The sequence below is a fragment of the Archocentrus centrarchus genome, chromosome 13, assembly GCF_007364275.1.
Source record: "Archocentrus centrarchus isolate MPI-CPG fArcCen1 chromosome 13, fArcCen1, whole genome shotgun sequence".
In the NCBI taxonomy this organism is placed as follows: domain Eukaryota; kingdom Metazoa; phylum Chordata; class Actinopteri; order Cichliformes; family Cichlidae; genus Archocentrus; species Archocentrus centrarchus.
Window position 1 is genome coordinate 21,342,682 of NC_044358.1, and position 17,090 is coordinate 21,359,771.

The 17,090-nt window shown below is 41.4% G+C and overlaps 2 protein-coding genes and 2 non-coding genes across 7 annotated transcripts; 3 read left to right on the top strand and 1 right to left on the bottom strand.

Moving 5' to 3' along the window:
- Positions 1-238: 238 nt before the first annotated feature.
- On the top strand, positions 239-11,898 carry dyrk1ab (dual-specificity tyrosine-(Y)-phosphorylation regulated kinase 1A, b). 4 transcript variants are annotated; one of them, XM_030743652.1, is made up of 12 exons: positions 239-1,065; positions 2,858-2,927; positions 4,398-4,594; positions 4,879-4,971; positions 5,355-5,543; positions 5,754-5,901; positions 6,007-6,293; positions 6,443-6,589; positions 6,840-6,980; positions 7,135-7,438; positions 7,716-7,840; positions 8,173-8,760. In XM_030743652.1, the coding sequence occupies exons 2-12, from the start codon at positions 2,918-2,920 to the stop codon at positions 8,758-8,760; spliced, it is 2,229 nt and encodes a 742-aa protein (XP_030599512.1). In that variant the 5' UTR covers positions 239-1,065; positions 2,858-2,917. The 4 variants fall into 4 exon arrangements, with proteins under 4 accessions (XP_030599512.1, XP_030599516.1, XP_030599513.1 ...); XM_030743653.1 differs by lacking the exon at positions 239-1,065 and adding an exon at positions 1,284-1,906; XM_030743656.1 differs by lacking the exon at positions 2,858-2,927.
- Positions 11,899-12,047: 149 nt separating this feature from the next.
- On the top strand, positions 12,048-12,119 carry trnap-cgg (transfer RNA proline (anticodon CGG)). The gene has a single exon. It is a non-coding gene; the product is annotated as a tRNA-Pro (tRNA).
- A 239-nt stretch (positions 12,120-12,358) lies between these two features.
- On the bottom strand, positions 12,359-12,430 carry trnap-agg (transfer RNA proline (anticodon AGG)). Its single transcript has one exon. It is a non-coding gene; the product is annotated as a tRNA-Pro (tRNA).
- A 453-nt stretch (positions 12,431-12,883) lies between these two features.
- Positions 12,884-16,680, top strand: thap12b (THAP domain containing 12b). Its single transcript, XM_030745423.1, has 5 exons — positions 12,884-13,204; positions 13,962-14,082; positions 14,162-14,269; positions 14,369-14,405; positions 14,499-16,680. The coding sequence occupies exons 1-5, from the start codon at positions 13,116-13,118 to the stop codon at positions 16,403-16,405; spliced, it is 2,262 nt and encodes a 753-aa protein (XP_030601283.1). The 5' UTR covers positions 12,884-13,115; the 3' UTR covers positions 16,406-16,680.
- The last annotated feature ends 410 nt before the right edge of the window (positions 16,681-17,090 follow it).

Sequence of the window (17,090 nt, forward strand, 5' to 3'; positions counted from 1 at the left end):
TTAACCTTTTGTTCTTGTTAAGACAGAGTGTGGGATGAGCTTGCATCTCTTTACAGCTACAGCTATGTCTTCACGTGGTTAAAATAAACTTCACGGTTTGACGCGGTGGAAAACACAGACAGGGACGCCACTGGAGTTATGTGTGTCCTGTAACTCGGGCCAGTTAGATTTTATTCGTCATTGGTACATCCGGGTACTTTTTTTTTTTTTGATTGACAGTTGCCATGGCAACAAGCTAGAGCATCGCCATTTTGTCAGGAGGGTTTTTTTTTTTCCTCAGCTCAGTCTTTTCAAATGTTCTCCCTTCCCGCCGGAATAATGCTGTCAGTGGATATATGTCTGACGTTTTTGGATATCGAAATGCGTCTAGTGGATCGGATTAAGAAGATAAAGAGGCCGACGTTTTAACACAGTAGAAATAATTAGGCGGCGCCGCACTAACTCAGTTGTCCGTGTCTGTGGTCCACCGGGCCGGTTCACTGCGCAGGTTTGGACCGCGCGCCATTTTGTGAAAATTGACACAAAATTCCTAACCAAAATTACCAGAGGACACGGATTCCGTTTCACGTTTAAAATACTCCGGATTTAACCGTGTTGTCGTATTTATCGAAGTGGCCGGCGCCAAATTTACGAAGACGGCGTAAAAATCAGAATTTGGCATAACATTTATTTAGCGGTGGCTAGAATCGTTAGCTTGAGGCTAGCCACAGAAGCTACAGCTAGCCAATGCTAACTGCGTTCATTTTGTCAACTAGCTAGCCAGCTCGCTAAGGTTAGCTGGTGAGTTATGCGTGCTAGTTAACGTTAGCATGTCGCTTGTCATCAGCTGATAGTAACGTTAGTCAAGAGTTGCTTTGGTAGTCGATGGTTTTCCACAAAGCTTGGGACATGAAGAGCGCAATGAGCCTGACTGGCGAATTATTTTAGCCGGTCAGAGGACTGGGGGGGATTGGATTTAACGTTAACATTACTCGCTAACCGTGCAGGGAGGGGAGAATCTCAAGCTGGATAAGTTTCCTCATCATACAGGTTATTGGACTTTAAATGAAGATCGTGCCATCAGAGGTGAGCAAAAGCAAGCCTTTGCGAAAGAGTTAACGTTTCACGTTAACGCTCTCGCGGATGTATATGTTGTGTGTAACGTCAATGGTTAACAATGATGGACGCGACGGTGAAGTTGAGAATGGTAGCTTATGGTATGGCAGCTAGCTAACGTTTTGTGGCGGCGCCGACTCCACTTGAGCCACCGTTAACGTTTGCTTTCAGTCAGTAGGTCAACTGATTATTAATGTCAGACAGAAACAGCATCCCAGCTGGTTTTTGGACTAACGTAGAGAGAGAGGGGTGCAGCGGATCGTGTGGGTTTGGACGAAGAGTCATGCTGGCAAGGTGTTAACGATAAAGCTAGCCCTGTGATATTAGACAGTGTCATTGTAGAAGTGAAGCAAATGTTGCCCTGTCGGCAAAGATTTCCGTTTTAAATTACTGTGTAACTATATTAATATCATGGGTGTAATTTTGAGTTTTACAGCGATGGAGTGCGGAAGCTAACCAGGCTAACGCCTCGTAGCTAATTCGGCTAACTCGGCTAATGGTTAACGCTGACTTGTTGACGAACCAGCTGAATGGGCCCCACAACCCGCTGGCTGCACACACAGCGTCACTAGCTAACGTTAACACTGGATTGGTGAGAGATATGCTTGCTTGTCCCGCAGTTTTCAGGGTAACGTTAACGACGGCAGCGTTAGCTAGTTGGACTGCTAACGGTAACGTGAGCCTGAATACGTTTGTCATTTATGCGTGGAATTGGGAGTCACACACGAACGATATGTAGCAAGAGAGGACGCAAATTAACACTGAATATGCTTCCTAAATTCCAACCATGACGAGCGCTACCCCATCATCTGTAAGTACAGCGCTACCCGGGGACGGTCTTTATACACGAGCGTTAGGCTTTTAATTGTTTTGGGTTGGTTTCGTTTGATTCAGCTTCGGAATGGATCTAATCAGTTGGGCGTGAGAAGATGACACGCAGGCTTGTTACAGAGGTCTTTAGCCATCACTTATGGTATGATGCGGCTACTAATAGCAAGCTAGCTGTCGTTATATTTACACCCAAATAGGCCCGTTGATGCCGTAATGACTAGAGCCAGGGAAGGAACTGTTCATATGTCAGTACTGAAAATTAATAAGAATCAGACATTTAGGAGAGACTAAAGAGCCACAAGTGCGCTTGCAAAATGGCTTTGTGGTAAAATAGAGGTGATATTTTTCCCTGTGGAGCTTGATGTATATATTTGTCAATTTTACTTAATAGTTTTGTTAGTCTAATGTCAGCTATTGTGTTTGTAAATTGCTCTCAAACCAAACTTTTTCAGTTCTTTGTCAAAACAGTAATTGTAGTAGGGCCAGTTTGGGTTCTGACTAGCAGTTGTCTATTTGAAGAAAGTATATTTTGTGTTTCATTTCACCCCGTTTTGATAAAAAAAATTTTTTAAAGACTATGGGCATGCTGAGAGGCGATCAAGTGCTCTTCTAGATCCACAATATTATAGATCCTGATTTAATTACTGTCTCTGATAGAACTATTTAGAAGTTGCACAAGAGCTGTATATATTCATTATTTTTAAGATTTAATTTCCTGGGCATTAAATATCTTTACTGTCATACCACAAGAAGCTTGTAATTTTAAAATTTGAGGTCTATTTTTTTAATTCCCAAGCGGGCTTTTTAAAGTTTGGGGGTGTCTTCTGCTCTTTAGCAGTCCTCTGTCCCTTCTCAACAAAAGTTTAACCACTATGAAGTTAAATCCCACCAAAGATGCACAATGATGATATTCTGTTTTTATTCTTTGTAGTGGGTTGTGGTTTGCTGCTGGACTCTCCTCCCAGGATGATATGAAATTTTACAGGAGAAGATGCATCCAGGTTAGCTGCTATATATTAAGCCTTAACCCCTTGGTGAGGAAGTAGTGCACCTCTAAGAGCTTCTCTTTCAGTTCTGTTGTTGTTTTTTGAAATTGGTATTTAAATTCACAATTTTTAGGGCTCTCTTAGGTGGAGGAAAAAAGTCAGGTAATGATGAATAATTGTTAAGAATTGTCAGTACAGTATTTACAATTTAAATTCAGTGCAACTTTTTATTTGATCACAGAGCTCAAAGTAATTAAAATTTGCTTGACAATATTTTCAGTCTGAACTGAACAAGCAGTAAAACTGACAGTAGTCATCACGAGAAATCAGTTATTTGAATTTAAAATGTGTACTGTAAAGACTAAAGAGAAATAATTTTATATATGTGTGTGTCTGTGTGTGGGAAAAATAACAAAATATGAGCCTTAGTTTTCACATAGAGTGCTTGTCTGTGCTCCATCTTCTTACAGTTCCTCTTATTTCTGTCAGTGGATGTGTATTTTTTGCTTTTCCAAAGCTGGGTCAGCTTTGTAACGCTCTCAGATGGAGTGCAGGTTTTGGGCTGTGCAGCTATTTTGCTGTCAGGCTCTTGTGTTGAAAGCATCGTCTAAGTGTGCCAAAGTTCAATTTTATTTCTTGTTTATTTCTTGTTTTCTCATTGGAAAATGGGAGCAGCTCTGCCCTGGCAACAAAAGTAGGCTATTTGCATACTGCGTTGTGATTGGTCTGTGCATTGATGGGCTTGCCAAATCACGCTGTATCTCTGTGGTGATAGGCTATGCTAATTAGGTGCTGTTGCTGGGATTCTGAATAGTGGTTACTGTGTAGCACTGGTGAATTGTGTTGTCTGGTGAGAGATGCTGATAGCTGAACATGCTATTTAATAATTTTTTGATTCCTTCTGGCTTAAAATGAAGGATGATTCACTGTACAGTGTGGAGATGCTTTATTTTCACCCCTTTTCACTGTTAAACCTGCTGTTTTGCTCCTTTTTCTTCACAAAGGTTGATATGTTACTATTGCATTTTATTTTATGGTTATCCTTTGATGCTTTTTAACAAAATTTAACAAAATACACTTTATATTAACCTGACATTTCTCTTAAATATATATTAATCCTTTGTGTTCTCAACATGTAATGATCATTTTTATATGATCTTATTTTACAGTGCATATAAATACTACAAATGCATAGTTTACATAAGTATTTTATTTTCCAGAAGGTAATTTTTGGCTCTTTTTTTTGTTAAGGGAAGCATTGCCTGTTAGATTAAGCAGCAAAAAAAGGCTATTCATATTTTGTCTGTACAGTAAGTAGCATATATTCTTACTTTGTGTTTTTTGGGCCACACATCTCTTGTGTGGAGGTGGTAATACAACACTTTTAAATCAAGATTATTATATTTTTCTCTCTTTTTTTTTTTCTTACCTATAATGTTGAATCAAGGTAATATTGCAACTCAAAGAAGTGTTAATTTCTTCCAGGAGGAGAGACTTCAGCATGCAAACCTTCGTCCGTCCGGCTTGCGCCCTCTTTTTCTTTACACACTGCTGGTCTTCAGATGGCTGCTCCAATGCCCCATACGCACCAGCAGTACAGTGACCGCCACCAGCCAAGCACTGACCAATCTGTTACGGTCTTACCGTACAGCGACCAGACACCACAGCTCACTGCCAATCAGGTACACTAACCCTACCCTTCTCCACCTCCTGGATTTCTTTTAATGTTAACTTGGCAATACTTTTTGTGATTTACTAAAGTCTGCTTCCCCTTTTGTTGCTGTCACCAGGCAGAGTAGCTGCTTGTCAAATGTTTTTTTCACTATGTCAATTTCATACTGTGCAAAATTAATTACAATGCATTTAACGATAGCCCTTTAACACTAAGCTGTAACATCCAGTGGTGCTCTGTATATATATTTTTTTGTTCATAAAATGTTGTGATTTCCTTTTTGTGATACTTCAGAGGCACATGCCCCAGTGCTTTCGTGACCCAACTTCAGCTCCCCTGAGGAAGCTCTCCATTGACCTTATCAAAACATACAAACACATCAATGAGGTTAGTTTTGTTTTTCATTATATGCATCTAGAACTACAACAATTAATTAAATAAAATTAATAAGCTATTTTTAATATTCAGATACATGTTTTAGCAGGATTTAAAGGTAGAATTGTGTATATTGTCATATTTACTGTTACTTTGGTCATGCATTATATTATTAATATGTCAAGAATTTGTATTGATGATCAGACAAAATAAGATATATAAAGGTGTCACTTTGGCCTGTGGCAAATAATAATGGCTGTTTTTGTTCTATTTATAGTTATTTCGTAAGTTAAGCAATGAGTTGATGAAGCCTTAAAATTTTTATGCATTGCTGTTTATTACAATATAATGATAATCTGTGACACTGATGTGAACTGTTTTTTTTAAACTTACAGGTGTATTATGCAAAAAAGAAGAGACGGCACCAACAGGGTCAGGGTGAAGACTCCAGTCACAAAAAAGAGAGGAAGGTCTTTAATGATGGCTATGACGATGATAACTATGACTACATCGTCAAGAATGGGGAGAAGTGGATGGACCGTTATGAGATTGATTCCTTGATAGGAAAAGGATCATTTGGACAGGTGTTTAATTTATACATTGTGCACATATACACATGATTTTAATCCATGTGATGGAGACCATACAATTTTGTAGGAAAAAATTATGGTTTTATTTTGAACTGTGTAACCTTAAGATTTATGAAGCCACATGCTGTAGGCTTTTCATGTGTGGCTAACAGTCTACATTTAAGTTTCAGAAACAATAATATTTGCTGTTGTTGGCATCTTTAGGTTGTGAAAGCATATGACCGAGCAGAGCAGGAATGGGTTGCCATTAAGATCATCAAGAACAAGAAAGCTTTCCTCAATCAAGCCCAGATTGAAGTGCGCCTCCTAGAGCTCATGAACAAACATGATACTGAGATGAAATACTACATTGGTAATCAACTCTTGAAATTTGCATCTGTTCTTAAGAGACATATCAAAGAAGTTCAAAGGGCCTTTTCTGTATTTGACTCATGGGTTACAATTTGGCTTTCCGCAGTTCACCTAAAGCGTCACTTCATGTTTCGGAACCACCTCTGCCTCGTGTTTGAGATGCTGTCCTACAACCTATACGACCTGCTCCGAAATACCAACTTCCGCGGCGTCTCACTCAATCTCACTCGGAAGTTTGCCCAGCAGCTATGCACGGCGCTACTCTTCCTGGCCACGCCTGAGCTCAGCATCATCCACTGTGACCTGAAGCCTGAGAACATCCTCCTCTGTAACCCCAAGAGGAGTGCCATCAAAATAGTGGACTTTGGCAGCTCATGCCAGCTGGGACAAAGGGTATCTTCTTTGTTTCCCTTAACAACATTAAAATCAACATACAAAAATATCTCTGGAAAGTGTGCCATAACTTTTTTTTTTCTCCTGAACACTCAGTATTTGTATTAGGTCAAAGGTCTCACAATCTCTGTACTTTTACCCTTTTGTAGATATACCAGTATATCCAGAGTCGCTTCTACCGTTCCCCAGAGGTGCTACTGGGAATGCCCTATGACCTGGCCATTGACATGTGGTCCTTGGGTTGCATCTTGGTAGAGATGCACACTGGAGAACCTCTCTTCAGCGGAGCTAATGAGGTACAAAAATCTGAAGCACTACATAAGTTTGTACTATCCTTTGCTTTGTAACACACCAAATAGCAATGGCTTTAACCTGATGTTTACAATTTTTTCTTCAGCAGCTTCAGCTAAATGTTTATGTATAGTCATCTTTAGATAACCTTTGTCCTACCTTTGTTTAAGTTGCAAATATAAATGTCAGAAGTTTTGCCTAATACTCAGTCCTGCAGGCAGAGAGGAATAACTTGATTAATAAAACTTTCTCCAGGTGGACCAGATGAACAAAATAGTTGAGGTTCTTGGTATCCCTCCTAATCATATAATGGACCTAGCCCCAAAAGCCAGAAAGTTCTTTGAGAAACTTTCTGATGGTACATGGAGTGTTAAGAAGACCAAAGATGGCAAAAGGGTGAGCTCTGTTCTTTGTACAGCCATACCCTGGCAACAATTTATTTATTTATTTATTTTTTTGATGAATATTCTGGAAAAAATTATAGTAGATTGTGGGGATACAGAAATGAAACATGAGTTATTTTAATATCATGGTACTTTGTTTTAAATAGTATAAGCCTCCAGCTTCGCGCAAGCTCCACTCCATCCTGGGTGTGGAGACAGGGGGTCCAGGTGGCCGACGGGCGGGAGAGTCTGGCCATGCTGTTGCTGACTACTTGAAGTTCAAGGACCTGATCCTCCGGATGTTGGACTATGACCCTAAGAGCCGCATCCAGCCCTACTATGCCCTGCAGCACAGCTTCTTCAAGAAGACTGCGGATGAGGGGACCAATACAAGCAGTAGCGTGTCTACAAGCCCCGCATTAGAGCAGTCCCAGTCTTCAGGAACCACCTCCAGCACCTCCTCTAGCTCAGGTAAAAACTGCCACCTAAAAAATCTGGGTGCCTGTTGCAGTGTTATCTCTTAAAGTAGGGATATGCATGCTTTGGTCAGTAACAGGAAAGTTACTTGGTCACTTTACTAAAATTATCTGTTTGATAAAATGTGGTTTTGTCAACTGTTTTAACTGTTAGCACAAGTAACGGGTAAAGTAACAAGTAACAAATCCATACAGTTGTGTGAAACAGTATTTGATGTACTTGATGCAAAACTTTTGAGGCTGTACTTATGACACTTTTGTTTAACACTAAGGAGGATCATCTGGGACAAGTACCAGTGGCAGAGCCAGATCAGACCCCACCCATCACCACTTGCATAGTGGAGGACATTTCGGCACAGCCCTGCCTGCCATGGATGGTGACAGCCTCTGCCCACAGGTCAGTAAGGTAGCTGAAAATATAAATTGTATGAAGTTCTTGGGGTGCTGGTAAATCAAAATTTAACGGCCTTATGGAATGTGAAGAGTCTGAGTTAAATCTTTTTAGAACAAATCCTAAAGCTTTTAAACTTCACAGAAACAGGTTCCTGTTACTTTTTTGTCAGTGTTGCTTGCCAGAAATTGTTATACTTGTTGAATTGGGAATTTTAAAGTTTTATTCATTATGTATACCAAAGGGAAGCTTCCTAAATCAGAATGTCATAGACAACAGAGCTGCTGTTTAATCTTTGTTCTCAAAGAAAGCCACTACTCACTTTTCTTGTTTGACAGGCAAGACAGCCTTACCCACCCCCGCTGGTGTGGGGAGGTGGCGTCGGACCAGAATCAGTCACCGGAGAGACCCACCCAGTCCAGGAGACCACTTTCCATGTTCCCCCTCAGCACCCTAAGGCCCTGCATCCCCACTCACATACTCATCACCACCACGGGCAGATGATGGCTACACGTCCACGCCCACGCCACTACACTTCCCCGACACACAGCTCCTCGACACAGGACTCCATGGAGGTGGTTCATGGCCATCTGTCCATGACCTCCCTGTCTTCCTCTGCCTCCTCTTCCTCTACATCGTCCTCTTCCACTGGGAACCATGGCAACCAAGCCTACCAGCTCCGCCATTTGCCCGCTGGAGCCCTTGACTTTGGTCAGAATGGTGGGCTGAGCATGGGGCTAGGTGCCTTCTCGAACCCCCGGCAGGAGACTGGCATGGCAGCACACCCTGCATTCTCCATGGGCACGAACACAGGGCCTGCCCACTACCTAGCAGAAGGCCACCTGGGCATGAGGCAGGGCATGGACCGGGAAGAGTCTCCAATGACTGGAGTGTGTGTGCAGCAGAGTTCTATGGCCAGCTCGTGACTGCACTGACATTTGGCTGTGTGTTCCCCCTGTGCGTCATTTTTAAGGTGGTGTTTTTTACTACAAGGTGTGTTGAGAACAAAAGCTGCTCACGTCAGAAGGGAGATATCACTGAACCGCTACTACAGAGAAAAACCTTTGTTAAAAAGTATATATGTAATTTTCATCAGTTTTTCTTTTGCAATCATTAGGCACAAAATAATACTGCGGAATAACCATAGTGAGATTGAGACATCCATCTACCATTTCACCAGTTTCATGTAACCACCAAGTAATCACCATATGGTATTATGTGGCAAAATCTTCTAAGGAGCATTTCAGAGCAAAGTTTAAAGCTGTTTTGCAGGTAGCTGTTGGTGATGAAATGCTTGGCGTCCTCCTTCGGTTCAAACCATGGACTGCCTGACATTACTGTTCCACTGGTTCTTAATTATTTCTGCCCTTTTTTTTGTTTTGTGAAGTTTCACGTAAAAAGCTGCTTGTAAATCCTGTAGCTTGACAATGAGGGGAAGTATTTGCGGTGATATTTCTTGTTGTTGGTCGGTATTGTGTAACTCTGTTAAAGGGGAGCACATAGCAGTGGAGTCCCTATGCATGTGCTGGCCGGGTGGAGAGGAGACCCCGCAGGTGGACACTGGCACCAACCGGGGGCCAAGAAGAGGGAAGCACCACCCCTCAGGCCTAGAGGCCCCGTAGTCCTGCTAGCTGCAACCGGGCCCAGCACAGGCAAGAGCAGCAATGGGCATGGGAGACGAAAGGATCCGGCCCAGTGAAAGGAAGACAGTCAGTGGCTGGTTCTAGATAACCCTTTGGCCTTATGACTCATGGACTTGGAATGGGATGGAGCTGGACATTATCATTTGAATTAAGATGGCTTTTCTCTATTTTTCTCTCTAGACAGCCCTTAATTCTTTAAGGAAATTAAAACAACTTAGAAAAGGTAAATACGAATGGTAATTTGAGGCCTTTCTCGACAAAGATTTCGTCTTCAGCAGGGCCCCACATAACAGGGTCTTATTGTACACAACAACCTCCTAAACATTAATTCCTTGAAATTCACTGGTTAAGGATTTTGCAGTGGAAAGAACTATCTATTCCAGAGTCTACCCTTTTATGTTTTATTTTTTTCCCTTTTGCATGTAGTTCCTCATCAGAACCACCTGCACAAGTCTCTCCATCCAAAACATGGAAACTGAAGAAAAAAATGAGTTAAGTGACTGCCTTTTTTCTCCTCAAATTATGCTGTGAATTTTACAAGAATTTATTTTCCCTTTGGATATGTTTTTATACCAAAGCAGTTGTTTTATAGCATATAGGTGTCTGTAACCAATAATGTAGCAGTTCACCACTTTGACGCAAAGTTTATCAAGATCTTATTTTAACGTCAACACAAACAGCTGCAATATATTACTTTAGCAAAACTGGAGACCGTTGTCGAGACCGTTGGCTATTGTGTATTCTGGCCAGATTTGTTTGCAACGTTTTACCAAAACTGTTTCCATATTAATTGGTAGATTATTTTGGGAGTCTTTTAAAACTTTGGTATGTTAGAGAATTTGGTAGTTACTCTGCAGGCTCCGGAGTAGCAAGATAGAGACTGATGGTTTAAAAAACAAAAAACACAAAAAAAAAAAAAAAAAAAAAGTATACAAAAGAGACTAATGCGTTCTATTTCTGTGTCGTCGTTTTTCTTTTGCCCCCATCATACTATTTCAAAGGGTGTTGCTGCCTTTCATACATCATTTGGTCAACTTGGCTAGTTTCTGCCGTGAAGCAAGACTGTCATGTTCTTGGCAGGGTAAGGATAATAGTGTCAAACCAGTTTGTGTTGAATGGTATTGTTCTGATTTGGTAGGGCAGATGCCCACGATTGTTGTCCTATTCAAAGGGAAAAGGGTGTCTGTTTACCCACAATCACATGCTTTGCCTAGCAGACATGCATGTCCTCAAAACATTACAGTCAATTACCAGTTTTGTTTTGTTTTTGTTTTTGTTTTTTTTTTTTGTTTGTTTTTTTTTTTTTTTATATCAGGGATTTTGAAGTGCTTTCTTTCTTCTGTTGCTCATCTTACCAGCTTTGAAATTTGATGAAAAAAAATAAAAATTACCTGCCCACAGCCACCTTTCAAATTAAGGGCAGGCCACAGGTCATGCTGTTGTCATTTAAAGGAGAAACCATCATACAAAATCATGCTTGGTATTTCCATAAACACAAATGTAAAGCTACCTATATTGAGATTGGAGTTTTATCTGGATGTCAAGGCTATAATTGCAAATTTGCAATCATTTTTCATACCCCGCAGAATTTGAGAAATTTAGAATTAGCCAGTGGTTTTTATTGCTGGCACTCATACTGGTACTAAACATTCCAAAAATAAAGACTGAAAGAAAAAAAAATTTGACTGAAGTGACTCGTGTGCGCCTATTTCAGATCATGCTGATTGACCTCTTATTTAGAGCAGTTGTCATGAAATGCAGCCCCTTTTTAATAGTTGAAATAGAATTTATGTATATACTTATATTTTTTTAATAAAGGAAGTATAGAACTCACTACCTTGCTCCTGCTGGTATGTTGATTATGTTTGTCAATTTGGTGACCATTCAGTGGGCAGGAACTCCTGTTTTCTTAGTGGCAAAACCTTGCCTTTTGGCAAAGGTACTTGACTACATCAGGACAACACTATGAGGTAGGGTTTGAATCAAACAGGGAAAGCTAGATCTTCAAACCTTAATAATTTTCACAGGGTATATTGTAAGTGCATGTACATCACAAACCTTACTTTTCGGTTATATGAGAAGCACATGGTTGGAAAAAAAAAAGGTTCCATCGTTCATAAGCCTGTTCAGTTTGTGGGTTATACACAAACACGTATACTTGTTGACATATCTGAACACCCGACAGAAGTTGAAATCCTCTTATTTAATTTGGATTTATTCTTTTTATTTTTGAGTTCACATTTTTTCACTTTTTTTGTACATGCAACATGCACTATAGAATTGAACAGCATGGGGGAAAGGATAAGTCCATGTATCCACAGATTGTAAGATCTAGTCAAGACTTTGCTGTGTTTATGACAATGCCCTTTGTATTATATTAAGACAGTCTTATGTATGATATATAAAAAGAAGTTAATTGAATTGCTCTGTGTGTCTTTTTTTGTCCCTTGACCCAGTTACATAAAGTGTTCAAGACCGTAATGGGTATTCATACAGTGTTTAGTTTAAGTTAAGACCACGCCCCGGTTTTTGACATTTATAAAGGAAGACAGGACCGTTTCACCCGCGCTGGCTCGTTGGTCTAGGGGTATGATTCTCGCTTCGGGTGCGAGAGGTCCCGGGTTCAAATCCCGGACGAGCCCTTGTTGTTTTACTTGGGAGGACATACAGGGGGGAAAACTGGCCATTACATTTAACTATTATCGCACAATACATGTACCGTTGTCAGTTGAAAACCCTAAAATATGTGTGAGTGGTTTCAGTTTTGAATTGTCTGTGTTGGTCAGTGGACTGGTTGCCGACATTAATCTTGTGTTTTGGTTCTTCCGAAATCTTTTATCACACTCCTACGACAATCCTTGAGATACACATATTAAAAATTGGGCTCGTCCGGGATTTGAACCCGGGACCTCTCGCACCCTAAGCGAGAATCATACCCCTAGACCAACGAGCCACATGTGCACACCGTAGCGCTACAAATTATTACTCCCAAAGCAGACCGCACGCGTTGACATACGTATTGTTATTGACGCTTTATAAAGACCCTTACTATTTAAATAGCTAATATTGACCGGAAGGATTAACTAAGAGGAAGTGGTGAAAGCATATCCCGCCCGCAGTACATATTTCTGAGAGTTGGTTGGTGGCCTAAAATGAAAAACAGTCAACACATGACAGCTAGCGCCACTCACTAGCTTAGTAATCCGGCCATAGTTAACCAAGCTGCCCTGCCTTGGCGGACAGCAGAGACGTTAGCTAATGGGGTGGCGGTGCCCCTGGAAGCGCGACTATCGCTACATTCCAGGAAGAAGAAAAAAAAAAACTTTGTTGTTTGCCTTTTAATTGGTTGACGGGTTGTATGTAGTAACCAATAATAATCGCGGACAGTTTAGGTACGTCCAATCAGGGGCCCCAGGGGCGGGACATCCCTTTGTTAAATACGTTATATCCCTAATTTAACCGTTGTGAATGTGTGTTGTTGTTGTCCTGTCTTCAAAGGTTTGTGGAACGCTGTTTGAGGTCATGTTAGTCGCCTGTTAGCTTTAGCCGTACACAGCGTCCGCTCAACTTACAAAAAGAAACGTCTGCGCATGATAATAGCCTGCTAAGTTAGCTAAGCTTACTATCGAGCCTGAAGCATGCCGAATTTTTGCGCGGCCCCGAACTGTACACGGAAGAGCACGCAGTCAGATTTGGCGTTTTTTCGGTTTCCGCGGGACCCGGAGAGGTAATTCAGCAAATATTACTGTGCCCTATAAGCTTTAGTATTCAGAGGACTGCAGAAGACCCTGTGCAGTGGCCTAAAGTTGTACACTACTAACCATAAATCACTAATATTTAGCTGAACTTAAAGCGTTTATGTTGTATGTCCAGGTTAGACTCTACAGCAGACTGAGTTTAGAGCTAACACTTTGTTATATAATCCACGGCGCTGGAGTGTCTTCAACATGTAGTCTACCTCCCGATAGTGGGAATGCATATATAATGTAGCCTCTGCTATGGTCTCCTGTTCTTGCTTCAAATTCAAAATGTGGCAATTAATTTGTTGCTTAACTCAAATTTTCATTGTAGCATTGTAATATTTATTTTGTTTTACGTGGTGGGGCCATAATATCTACACCACAGTCAAAAAGTGCACTGCATTTTGATGTCCAGATGTGTATGCCATTGTTCAATTTTAATAACATTTCATTTAAATTAAAAAGTTCTCTTTACCGAAGTTAGTTTGATAAGCGCTACTGCAAGGACTCAGGTTGTGTTGATTTTGACCAAATTGCTTGGAAATACGTTAGGAGTGCTTGCCTGTTTTTAATGGGAATATCAACACTTTTCAGCACTTTATTGCTGTATTGCAAGGGTGAATAAAGGATATATTGCTGTTTCAGTATTTTGTTGCATCCCTAATATGGACACTTGCTGTCTCAATCCTTTTTTTTTTTCAAAATGTCAATAGGGTGTGTGCCATGTTTTTGTTTTTCTTCTAGATGTAGAATCTGGGTAGAAAACTGCCGCAGGGCCGATCTAGAGGCGAAAACATCAGATCAGTTGAATAAGCACTACAGACTATGTGCCAAACACTTCGACCCAGCTATGGTCTGCAAAACGGTAAGCATAGCACGAGTCCCGCCTGTGTTCTCTGGCAGCATCTCTTAAGTGTTGATTGTTTTAATGTGTTGTTTTTCAGAGCCCTTATCGGACCGTGCTGAAGGATACAGCTATTCCAACAATATTTGATCTAACAAGCCATTTAAAAAATCCTCACACCAGACATCGCAAGCGGATTAAAGAACTTGTAAGAAAAATATTTGGTAGCTTTTAGGTCATTGCTGATTTGTTCTAAGCTTTATAATGTGTTTTAATTTTGGGAAATAACTTTGGTTTTTAATTTCAGACTGAAGAGGATATACGGAAGATTAAAGAAAGGAGATGTAAGTTCATTATTAAGGCTTTTTTTGTTCCGTCTTAATTTTATTTGCTATCAGTTTATTTAGAGGGATTGCTGTTACATTCTCTCTCCCCAGTGGCATCTTCTGTTGAGCAGCTTGCTTCCAAAAAAGATGCAGCTGAAGATGGCACAACCACCAATGAGGATGAACCTCAGCTTTCCACAGAGGAGAAGGCATTTCGGGAATATCTGAGGTCATTGTTTGAAGTTGTGGTCATGTTTGGAAAACAGAGCATACCGTTAGCGGCTGTTAAAGCATCTGAAGCTGAACTCAAGTCCGACAACTTCCAGGCCCTCCTAGATTACCGTATGAATGCTGGAGATGAAGCTTTGAAGAAGCGCTTTGAGGCAACGGCTGTGAACTCGGAATACCTTTCCGCAAACCAGCAGAGTCAGCTCCTGGATGTTTGTGAGAACACAGTGAGAGAGGAGATGCTAATGGAAGTGAGAGAGAGTCGCTTCTTCTCTCTAGTGACAGGTGACCTTGTGGAGTTTGCCAACGAGAAGCACCTTCCTCTGTTTTTACGCTTTGTGAATCAGCAGAATGTCCTCCGAGAGGAGTTTTTGGACTTTGTGCCATTTGATGGTGATGAGCCTGCACTGGTAGAGAGACTGGAGGCCCAGCTGACTGATCGCTGGGGGCTCAGCATGGAAGACTGTCGAGGTCAGGCCCATAAGGCCACTGGGATTTCCACCACCAAGATGAAAGCTGTAGCAGTATTACTGATGGAGAAATATCCCTTGGCATTGCACATGGCTTGCTCCCATATGGCACTGAACATCCACCTGGCTAACAGCCTGCCATTCCCCAATGTCCAGGTGGTCATGGAAACTCTGAGGAGGATTGGTGCTTTCTTTAAATCCCAGTTAACTCAGGATGAGCTAGAGAACGCTGTCTCCACTCACTACCAGAAGAATGAAGAAAAAGGAGCTGCGCTAGTACAAGCTTGTGGCCCAGGCTGGACAGAGCAACACAGTGTCTTTGATGTGCTGCTGGATATGTTGCCACCATTGCTGCTGTGCATGAACAGCATTCGGGACAATGAAGACAGAAAGTTTGCTGCTTCTGTGGTAGCGGATGCATATTCAATAGCAGAAACACTTGCTGACTTTGAGATCATTGTGACCATCGTCATCCTGAAGAATGTTCTTACCTTCACCAGAGCTTTTGGGAGGAACCTCCAAGGGGAAACACTCGATGTGTTTTTTGCTGCCAACAGTCTAACAGCTGTCCTGCATTCACTAAACGAGGTCAATGATAACATTGACGTCTACCATGAATTCTGGTATGAGGAGGCTGTGAGTGTGGCCACTGTGATGGAAATTCCTGTCAAAGTCCCGAGGCTGTTCCTACGGAAACAGCGTGCAGCTGATGTGGGTGAAATCCAAGCTGAGCCATATTTTAAGGAGTATGTGACCATGCCTGTAATCCATGGTATCATGCAGGAAGTGGAGGATATGTTCTCTGAGACCAACCTCAAAGCTCTTAAGTGTCTGTCGCTGGTTCCAGCTGTCATGGGCCAAATGAAGTTCAACACCACCGAGGAGAACTACGCAGATGTTTACCGGAATGACCTCCCCAACCCTGACACTCTACCTGCAGAACTTCACTGCTGGAGAATCAAATGGAAGCACAGAGGCAAAGAGGTGCGCCTGCCCACCACCATCCACGAAACCTTGCAGCTCCCAGATGTCAAGTTCTTTCCCAATGTGAACTCCTTCCTCAAGGTGCTTTCCACCTTGCCAGTGCTGAAGCTGGAGGACCACAAAAGTGACACAGCAAGTGGACGACTCCAGGCTTACCTCGATAGCATGCCTGCTCAGCAGTGGAACAAAAGTCTTGCGATGCTTAATGTTAACACTCACGTCAAACATGACCTGGATGTCATGGTGGACAAATACTGCAGACTTTATCCGGAGGATGATTGTGAAGTTGATGCTGAGTCTGGGGAAGTAGCTGAAGAAGAGGCTGTGATGAAATGATGTGACACACGACAGAACAGTTTGAAATGATTGCATTTGGGGGGGCCGGGGGTAAACGTGGGATATAAGTACTAGTAAATTTTAATGGAGATAAAGTGGCACTTGACATTTGTTTTTGGAGATAAGCTTTTACTGTATTTTAGTCAAATAAACAGATTCAAAATTTGTAAGGAACAAAATGAATACTCAGTATCATTTGAGGATTTTTTTTTTGAAAATTGCAAATTAAAAAATCTGTAAACATGAAAATTCTGTGCCAAGTTGTGTTATTAAACTAGACTCTTTAATTTATTTATTTTTTTTAAATCTTAAAGGGAACTTATTAGGTTCATTTACAGCTTTCTGTTTCTGTCCTTGAACTGCTAGAGCTGTTTAAAATCATCTTTATCTTACACTGCAGTTCCTCAGTTCATCCTCTGTTTAAAGCCAGCTGTTATAGTTCAGGCCCCACTCACATAGACCTAGAGACCAGTCTGCAACTATCTGGGAACTTCTTTTTTGGAGGGAAAAAATACATATTACTTGATCAGTTGCCGGACGTTGATGAGAAATTGATTGCTGAAGCCCCATTCACACAGGCTTTGAGACAAGCAAATCACCCCCTGCTAGGGAAAAGTATGTGTTCTGTCACGAGGTTGCTTGCAGTCATTAGCAAGACATTGTGCTGAAATATATATACGGCACT

Coding starts and splice junctions, on each gene's coding strand:
- dyrk1ab (XM_030743652.1), top strand. Junction 4,972..5,354: donor CATACAAACACATCAATGAG/GTTAGTTTTGTT, acceptor TTAAACTTACAG/GTGTATTATGCAAAAAAGAA. Junction 5,544..5,753: donor GAAAAGGATCATTTGGACAG/GTGTTTAATTTA, acceptor TGGCATCTTTAG/GTTGTGAAAGCATATGACCG.
- thap12b (XM_030745423.1), top strand. CDS start 13,116: ATGCCGAATTTTTGCGCGGCCCCGAACTGTACACGGAAGAGCACGCAG. Junction 14,270..14,368: donor GCAAGCGGATTAAAGAACTT/GTAAGAAAAATA, acceptor TTTTAATTTCAG/ACTGAAGAGGATATACGGAA. Junction 14,406..14,498: donor GAAGATTAAAGAAAGGAGAT/GTAAGTTCATTA, acceptor CTCTCTCCCCAG/TGGCATCTTCTGTTGAGCAG.